The 8,918-nt window shown below is 60.8% G+C and overlaps 1 protein-coding gene across 5 annotated transcripts; it reads left to right on the top strand.

Annotated features, from left to right (window-relative positions):
* The first annotated feature begins 1,709 nt into the window (after positions 1–1,709).
* Positions 1,710–5,357, top strand: PNCK (pregnancy up-regulated nonubiquitous CaM kinase). Of its 5 annotated transcripts, none has more exons than XM_070783638.1 (12): positions 1,710–1,803; positions 2,517–2,586; positions 2,736–2,867; positions 3,066–3,140; positions 3,244–3,382; positions 3,508–3,631; positions 3,799–3,874; positions 3,970–4,082; positions 4,185–4,263; positions 4,342–4,429; positions 4,582–4,726; positions 5,043–5,357. In XM_070783638.1, exons 2-11 carry the CDS (start codon positions 2,519–2,521, stop codon positions 4,717–4,719), a joined length of 1,032 nt encoding a protein of 343 aa, XP_070639739.1. In that variant the 5' UTR covers positions 1,710–1,803; positions 2,517–2,518; the 3' UTR covers positions 4,720–4,726; positions 5,043–5,357. The 5 variants fall into 5 exon arrangements, with proteins under 5 accessions (XP_070639739.1, XP_070639742.1, XP_070639741.1 ...); XM_070783641.1 differs by having other exon boundaries at positions 2,517–2,596; XM_070783640.1 differs by lacking the exon at positions 1,710–1,803 and adding an exon at positions 1,837–2,088 and having other exon boundaries at positions 2,517–2,596.
* The last annotated feature ends 3,561 nt before the right edge of the window (positions 5,358–8,918 follow it).

The raw sequence follows: 8,918 nt of genomic DNA, 5'->3' as shown, positions 1-8,918 counted from the left end.
TCAAGGGAACTGAGAGAGGCGGTTGAGAAAGTGAAACTGAGGGGGCATTCTCCAACTACCAGTTTTTAAAATGTAGTTTGAATTGGAGGATAATTGCTTTACCATGTTGTGTGGGCTTCTGCCATACATCAACATGAATCAGCCATAGATATACATATGTCCCCCTCCCTCTTGAACCTCCCTCCCACCTCCCATCCCAGCTTACCCCCTCGGTTGTCACAGAGCACCGAGACCCCACTATTTCAAACAAAGGATGTGCAAGTGTTGAGGTACACAGAGATGATTTTGATTTTTTAATTTTATCTTTTGGCCCACATGGCGTGTGGGATCTTTGTCCCCTGACCAGGGATTGAATCCATGCCCCTGCACTGGAAGAGCAGAGTCTTAACCACTGGACTGCCAGGGGTCTTGAGAGAGAGTTTTAAAAACCTTTGCCTGCTCCGTGGACTTTCTTGAACACTTTGTGTCAGACTAGGGGCCTACAGACCCCCTAGAGGACAGATTCAGTGGGATACTCACAGACCCTGAGATTCCTTGAAGACCCTGCAACACTGGCCTGTGTGGGTGCCCTCCTGTCAACAGCCAGGACACATGTCATCCCCATCCTTGGTGGGACCTGGACCCCCTGGGAGGAGTACCAGAACTGAGATGAGACTGGATGGGCCGAATCTACTTATTGTCAGACGAAGGATTGAATTCAGTCACCCAGCACTTAACTTCCTAAGCGATTCTCCTGGGCCAGGTCGGCAGAGACACTCTCTGGGAATGGGTGCTTTGCTGAGACATATGTTCTTCAGACAAGGCAGGCAAGGTGACGTTCTATAGAACGTGTTGGAGGGGGACAGCTGAGGCCTGTCAGAGGAGGCAACATTCTAGTTGAGACCTGATGGAATGAGGTAGCCAGCCAAGCAGATACCTGAGTGAAGAGTATTCCAGGCACGAGGCTGGCAAGGGCCAGTGCAGAAGCCCTAGGGCATGTGCCTGGGTGGCATGTTTGAGCACCAGTTAAGAAGCTGGTGTGGCTGAAGCTGGCTGCAGCTGCTAGAGCAAGGGGCAGAGTGTGTAGAGCATGGCCAGAGCATTGATGGGGGAGAGGGACCCATCCTGCAAAACCCTGGGGCCCCTAAGGATTCCTGCTTTGGTTTGCAGTGACACAGAGTGCCACGGCAGGGTTTGGAATTCAGGGTTGGCCAGATCTCAAGGAAAGGCATGCTCCAGAGGCTCGGGGTGGAGGGGAAGAAGGGGCCAGTCGGAGAGGGTAAGGGTGTAATCAGAGGGCAGGGGAGCCCAGCAAGGAGGCTGGGGCTGTCCCCACCTGAATGCCCAGGTGGGCTCAGGCCAGGGCTGCCAGAGGCGGCAGTAGCAAGGCTGGGGCGAGAGCGGGAAGCTGTTTTTGGCCAAGCGGCCTGGACGGCCTGTCGGCGGAGAGGACGGTAGAGCGGGAGACCTGAAGGCAGGCGGAGAGCCAAAGGCAACATGTGGGTGAAGAAACTTCTGCATGGCTGCCGCCGGTGGTGGTGCAAAGGCCCTGGGGTCGACCCCGTCTGGTTGCCGGCGGGGGTGGTGGGGTGGTGGTTGCTGGAGCCTGCAGGAACCCGCACAAATGACCAAGGAAGGAGGCGGGGGCGGCCAGCGCGGGCCGATTGCCTTACAAGGCGCCCTGCAGGGCCGCGGCCTCATGCTCCGCCGCCAGCGGGCCGCAGGGCCAGGCTTGGAGGGGGCGGGACTGCCGGGGCGCGGGCGCGGGGCTCGGCGCGGCGGCCACTGCCCAGGGGCGACTCTGCGGCTTCGCTGGGGCTCCAGGTCCGCAATGGGCACGCGCGCAGGCGGGGTCGCGCTCAGGCGAGGTGGCGCGCGCAGGCAGGGCGCGCGCAGGGGATCGGGCCGTGTCCGGCGCCGCGCACACCTGTCACGCCCAGCGCGCCCCCGGCCGGCACGCGCGCGGCCCACGCAGCTCCGGACTTGGGAGGCCCGGGCTGCCGAGTCCCTCCCGCCACGAGGCGCCACGGGGCTGGGCTGCGCTGGGCGGCCGCGTGGGTGGCCGTGGCGGGCCGCTGTGCGCGGGGGTCGCAGGTGCATCTCCGGCAGGTCGGAGCCCTCGCGGGGGAGGGGGGCCATGGGTGGCAGGTCTAGGCCTGGGGGTGAGCGGGAACGGTGGTGGGGCGGGCGGCCCAGGGGAGGGGGGGAAGGGGCACGGAGCCTTCTGGAAGGCGGCAGATCGCGGCTGACTAGGGGGTGCGGGGGCGGAGAGGGGGCGTCTGGGTGCTGATCGCTGTCGGGGGCTGGCCCTGCGCGGAAGCGGGGAGGAGGGTGGGCGTCCACCTGGGAGTGTGGACCCGGACTGTGGGGGAGGGGCGGGCCGGGTCGGGCTGGGCTGGGGGAGGGTGTGCGGGACCGGGGTTCCGGACTGAGGCTGTCTCTGAGGGCGCCCTGGGGGCACCGCTGAGTCTGGGCTTGAGGGCCGGGGCTGCCCCTCGCCCCTGGGAGCCTCTCCCCACCTCGCCCTGCACCCCCAGACATGCTGCTGCTCAAGAAACAGACGGAGGATATCAGCAGCGTCTATGAGATCCGCGAGAAGCTCGGCTCGTGAGTGTGTGTGTGTGTCTAGGAATTTGTGTGTCTTCGTGGGGGTGGGGGCAGGGGTGCTATGGGACCTAGAGGGCCTCTCCATCTCCTTCAGCTCAGGGGTCCTTTCCTGTCCTGTCCCTCCCTGCCTGCCTGCCTCTCTGCTGCAGGGGCGCTTTCTCTGAAGTGGTCCTGGCCCAGGAGCGTGGCTCCTCACACCTTGTTGCTCTCAAGTGCATCCCCAAGAAGGCTCTTCGAGGCAAGGAGGCCTTGGTGGAAAATGAGATCGCGGTGCTCCGCAGGTGTGTGCCCCACCAGGGCTGGGGAGTATTCTGGGCTGGAGCACCATCCCCCCACCCCCCACCCCACCTGCCCTGGTGGCCCCAAGAAAGGCCTGGCCTGGTCTCTGCCTGGCTGGACTGGGCCAGGCTGGGAGGAAGTAAAGAGGTTGCTGGGCTTCCCAGTGGTGGCCCACAGGGGACGTCTTTGTGCCGTTGCAGGGTCAGCCACCCCAACATTGTGGCTCTGGAAGATGTCCACGAGAGCCCTTCACACCTCTATCTGGCCATGGAGCTGTGAGGACCGCAGGGTCAGGCGGGGTGGGGTGGGGGGCGCTGGGTTTGCGTGGTAAGCTGGGGCCGGTGGGGCCTGGGTCCGCTGAGTCACTGCTCTCCTCAGGGTGACAGGGGGTGAGCTGTTCGATCGAATCATGGAGCGCGGCTCCTACACAGAGAAGGATGCTAGCCACCTGGTGGCCCAGGTCCTTGGCGCTGTCTCCTACCTGCACAGCCTGGGCATCGTGCACCGAGACCTCAAGGTGCCTGCCCACCTGGGGCTTGCCCGGTGTCCCTGTGCCAGGGATCTTGGGAACCTGAGGGCACCCAGCTCCCAGAGCCACACTGGGGCTGACCTGCCGTTCTTTCTGCCATCTGTGCGTCACAGCCTGAAAACCTCCTCTACGCCACCCCCTTCGAGGACTCCAAGATCATGGTCTCTGACTTCGGTCTCTCCAAAATCCAGGCGGGCAACATGCTAGGCACCGCCTGTGGGACCCCAGGCTATGTGGGTGAGTGAGGGGGTGCCCCCAGGCTCCACGGGGAGCCGGGGGAGGGGGCAGGGGGTGCTGTGGGTGCTGTGGTGCCAGGGGCAGGGCAGGCGGTGGGTCCACTAGGCCGCACTGAAGGCACAATGTGTGTGTGCACGGGTGTGTGTCTGTCTGTCTCTGGCCTCCAGCCCCGGAGCTCTTGGAGCAGAAACCCTACGGGAAGGCCGTAGATGTGTGGGCCCTGGGTGTCATCTCCTACATCCTGTGAGTGACCACTGGGAAGGTTCTTCTTCTGCCTGCCTGCCCCCGGCTGGGTTGGGGAGGTTTGGACAGCTGGCTGATTCATCTGTGGGCGCCAGGCTGTGTGGGTACCCCCCCTTCTACGACGAGAGCGACCCTGAACTCTTCAGCCAGATCCTGAGGGCCAACTACGAGTTTGACTCTCCCTTTTGGGATGACATCTCAGAATCAGGTGAACTTGAGGCTGATCCAGAGCTCAGGGAGGTGGGTAGGGATGAGGGCCCATGGGGACATGGGGGGCTGACCCCGGTCTGACCTGGCTTCCCGGCTTCAGCCAAAGACTTCATCCGGCACCTTCTTGAGCGAGACCCTCAGAAGAGATTCACCTGCCAGCAGGCCTTACAGCATCTTTGGTGAGTGGGACCTCTGCTGAACTGTCCAGGGGGAACCTTCAGAACCCCCACTGCCACTGACCTCCGGCCACCCTCTAGGATCTCCGGAGATACAGCTTTTGACAAGGACATCCTGGGCTCCGTCAGTGAGCAGATCCAGAAGAATTTTGCTCGAAATCACTGGAAGGTCAGTGTGGACAGGGACCTGGGGGAATCAGCTCAAGGCTGGCTGCTCCTCCCGTCAGCCTCAGGAGGATGGTCTGGGTGGCCAGTGACCTTTGTGGGCCTCCAAGTCTTGGGCCCAAGATGTGGTGGCCTGACACCCCTCTCTCCTGGCAGCGCGCATTCAATGCTACCTCCTTCCTCCGCCACATCCGCAAGCTGGGGCAGAGCCTGGAGAATGAGGAGGCCTCTGGACGGAGGGTGATGAGCCGCAGCCACCCGGGCCTTCCGACCAGCCAGCCCCCCGAGTGGTGACAGCCAGGTGCATGCTGGGAGATGGCTCCTTGGCGAACTCCAGAAGTGGCAGGCCCCGGGTGACCTAGAGCTCAGTGGGCTGAGGGTGGAGAGCACAGACAGGGGTAGCGGGGGAGCCGGGGTCCCCCAAGAAGGGGATGAGAGAGAGGTGCGGGGGGCAGGCCATGCTGCTGGCCTGGATTCTTGAGGGGCCCAGTGCCAGGCCCCAGTGGGCACCTCTGCTGAGAGCCTGGGCTGGGGGCCGGGGGCACAGGGCAGGCCATGGTGGGGGGGGGCTCCTGAGTGTCCGTTTTCCTGTGCTTCTCTCTTTCCCTCTCCTCCAGGCAGATGCCCAGGCTGAGCGCATGGACCCTCAGAGCCCCCAGCTCCACACACCCCACCCCGCCAGCCCAGGGTGGGTCGCTGTGGGGAGAGTTCGAGTCCTGTTGGGTGGGGTGCATGGCGCTGGGGTGGGGCATTTGCAGACTTTCCCTCCCCTGTTGCCACCACACCCTGGCTACGAGCCAACAGGCCCCAGGGATGTCTGGCCCGTGCCTGTTGTGTGCTTTGCTGTGGGTGGTCCTGCTTATGTCGTGGCCCTCCAGATCCCCCCACCCACCCCAGTCTCCCCCAAATCAATAAAGACAGACAGAACAGTGGGCAGTGGTGAGCTGGAAGGAGGGATGAGGGGTGGCAGGGCGAGGGTGGAAGGGGCTGGGTGTCTTCCACGGGAAGGAAATCAAGGAGGCAGGTCCACGGCCGTGAGACTTGGTCCATCATTGCCCGAACTTCCGCACACAAGCACCCGGTGGGCCAAGGACTTCCTGTCCTCACTCTCCAAAGTGCCAGCAAGAGTCAGCCCAGCAGGCCAGCAGGGCCACCACTTGGGGTCGGCCTGCATGTGGCTCTGGGGCCCTGGGAGAGAATGGGCGCATCTCCTGCTGGCAGCGGGGGTGGGAGGCGGCGAGGGCTGTCTCCAGGCCTCCAGGGCTGGGCTGGGCTGTGCTCAGGGGCAACTAGAGTCTTGGGCCGTTTTTTGCCCTCTCCGTTCCTTCCCTTGCTTCCTGGGGCCCTGGACGGACAGTGCACGCCCTGTGTTTGCAGGCAAAGGCTCTCCAGCCTCGGTATCCAAGGCTGAGGGAGGAGCTCCTGGCCAGTAGGGGGCGCCACTGGGGCCCGCACCGTGTGCTGGGTCGTGGCTTCGGTGCACCTGGGCTCCAGGCTCCACAGGGCCTTTGCCCTGTTTGTGCTCCTCACGGGAAGACTCTGAGGACCTTGGCCCCATCCGGGCCAGAGGGAGCACCCTGAGTTCTGGGCCAGCAGGCCACCCCTTCGCCCTACCGGCCCGTGCCAGCCTGAGTCGCCCTGAGCAGCACTAGGAAAGGCTCTGGACCTATCAAGGCCGGGCTCTGGAGCTCCGCCCCGTCCAGCCACTGCAGAACCTGATGAAGACACTTCTCCGTGTTGACATTTGGGCCCTGAACGGAGGCAGCGAGAAACCCCAGAGCAGGGCTGGCCTGGTGCTCAGGGGTGGGGCTGGAACAGGGCATGCCTGCCTGCTGCTTCCCAAACCCCAAGTGCCTTCTCTGGCTTTCTCCTCCCCCCACTCACTACCTTCCATATACATCTACCTATGGGCCCCTGAGCCCTGGGGCAAGTCCTGTGGGGGAAGGCAGCTTCATCCTCTGTCACCACGGGCACTTTTAGGCTGTCGTTTGCTCAAGGCCTCAGGGTCAAACAGTCAAACAGTGAGGTCCCACCACACCAGCTGCCAGCAGTCCAAGGGACTGTGGCCAGGTCTCCAGAGCTTGGCCTCTTAACCTCCAGCAACCTGGCCTGCCTGCCACTTGGGGCCTTGTCAAGAACTGTCCTGCCCCCTCAGACGTCCACTTCACTGGCTCTCCTTCCCTCATTTCGGTTGTTCATACTGTCTCCCCAGTACACCCACACTGTCTCATTCTGCCGTCCAAATTGATGGGGCCTTTAGTGTGCGCCAAGCGCTGGGCCCGCGGGTCAAGGGTGCCCACTCTTACACAGAAGGCCCTGCAGCGGAGGGGCTGGGCTTCCTCAGACGCAGGAGAGAGTAGCCGCTGGCTGCTCCTGGAGGCTTGAGCCGGCACACCAGAGCCAGCCTTCCAGAAGGAATGGCACTCCTTCAGAGACACCCAGCCCAGGTTGCCCCCTGGTCCTCACTGAAGAGTCAGCCCTGGCTCTGGCCGCAGGGAAGTGAAGTCACTCAGTCATGTCCGACTCTTTGTGACCCCATGGACTATAGCTTACCAGGCTCCTCTGTCCATGGGATTTTCGAGGCAAGAATACTGGAGTGGGTTGCCATTTCCTTCTCCAGGAGATCTTCCCGATCCAGGGATTGAACCCGGGTCTCCCGGATTGTAGGCAGATGCTTTACCATCTGAGCCACCAGGAAGTCAGGCCGCAGGGAGATACAGTGCAATTTGACTTCCGGCCAGTAGGTGGCGCCAAGGTCACGTGTTCCCCAAGAGCCCACCCCCTCCCCCTACCCCCGTTGATCCTTCAGCACCTGGGGCAGCTGCTCAGAACCACGTCTCCCCCAAATCCTGCCTTCTTCCGAGTCAGGCAGAGGTGGCATCCTTCCCTTCATCCCTCCAAGCCCTTCCCATCTGAGGGGCAGTTTGTGAAAAGAAAGCTTTGGGTCACCCAGGCCATGGGAGCATTTCCAGGCTCAGGGAACAGCAGGTGCTCAGGCACTGGGGCTGCTACTGGAGGGACCTGTCAGACTGGAGCCAGGCTGGGGAAGCCTCTGGCCAGTGATGAGCCAGCGTTGGGGTGGGAGCCAGACAGCGCCATTGTCCACGCTGGGCAGGTGCTGAGCTTCTGTGAGTTGGGAGTCGGGATCAAAGGACTGGCCAGTCCATCCTAAAGGAAATCAGTCCTGAATATTCACTGGAAAGACTGATGCTGAAGCTAACACTGCAATACTTTGGCACTTGATGATCAAATTTGGCATTTGACTCATTGGAAAAGACCCTGATGCTGGGAAAGATTGAAGGCAGGAGGAGAAGGGGACGACACAGGACGAGATGCTTGGATGGCATCACTGACTCGATGGATGTGAGTTTGAGCAAGCCCTTGGAGTTGGTGATGGACAGGGGAGCCCCTGTGGGTGAGATGAGACGAAGCTGTCTCCCTCGTTCTGGGCCACTCAGGGTGGGTCTCATGCTCTGTCCTGGAGCAAACCCCTGGGTGTCAGGAGTTTCAGGGATGCTCAACCTAGGGGCCCTCCCTGGGTATCTGGAGACTAGGGCGGTGGTCCTGGGAGCTCTTTAGAAGTCAGTGATGGGTTGAGGGTGGGGAATGAAGGAGAGGAGGTCTGTGGTGGCCCATGGAACCATTCACCAAGAGGGGTTCAGCTGGGGTGGGTTTGGGGGAGAGACAGCGAGATTGGCTTTGAACATGGTGGTTTGGCACTGCCTGAAGGGATATAGAATTAGAACATAAGAGACACATTCCTCACCCTTCTCTAATCAGAAGAGTTAGCTCAGTGGCGAGTCTTTATTGAGCACTTACTGTGTGCCAGGCACCTGGATTAACTCCAGCCTCGACTATGAGGTAGTCATTCTCATGAGTCATCCCCTACTTTGAATACAGGTGGACCAACGCATCAGTTCAGTTCAGTCACTCAATCATGTCCGACTCTTTTCGACCCCATGGACTGCAGCACGCCAGGCCTCCCTGTCTATCAACAACTCCTGGAGCTTGCTCAAACCCATGTCCATCGAGTCAGTGATGCCATCCAACAATCTTATCCTCTGTTGTCCCCTTCTCCTCCTGCCTTCAATCTTTCCCAGCATCAGGGTCTTTTCCAGTCAGTTCTTTGCATCAGGTGGCCAAAGTATTGGAGTGTCAGCTTAAGCATCAGTCCTTCCAATGAATATTCAGGGTTGATTTCCTCTAGGATGGACTGATTTGATCTCCTTTCAGTCCAAAGGGCTCTCAAAAGCCTTCTCCAACATCACAGTTTAAAAGGATCAGTTTTTCGGTGCTCAGTCTTCTTTATGGTCCAACTCTCATATCCGTACATGGCTACTGGAAAAACCATAGCTTTGACTAGACGGACCTTTGTTGGCGAAGTTATGTCTCTGCTTTTTAATACACTATCTAGGTTGGTCATAGCTTTTCTTCCAAGGAGCAAGCATCTTTTCATTTCATGGCTGCAGTCACCATCTGCAGTGATTTTGGAG

This window comes from Bos indicus, chromosome X, assembly GCF_029378745.1.
Source record: "Bos indicus isolate NIAB-ARS_2022 breed Sahiwal x Tharparkar chromosome X, NIAB-ARS_B.indTharparkar_mat_pri_1.0, whole genome shotgun sequence".
Lineage (NCBI taxonomy): Eukaryota > Metazoa > Chordata > Mammalia > Artiodactyla > Bovidae > Bos > Bos indicus.
This window is presented reverse-complemented; position numbering and strand designations above follow the sequence as displayed.

Bases quoted from the DNA above. Each gene is read 5' to 3' on its own strand.
- PNCK (XM_070783638.1), top strand. From the start codon at position 2,519: ATGCTGCTGCTCAAGAAACAGACGGAGGATATCAGCAGCGTCTATGAG. The intron at 3,383-3,507 runs GTGCCTGCCCAC...TGTGCGTCACAG, and splicing joins TCGTGCACCGAGACCTCAAG to CCTGAAAACCTCCTCTACGC. The intron at 3,632-3,798 runs GTGAGTGAGGGG...TCTGGCCTCCAG, and splicing joins TGGGACCCCAGGCTATGTGG to CCCCGGAGCTCTTGGAGCAG.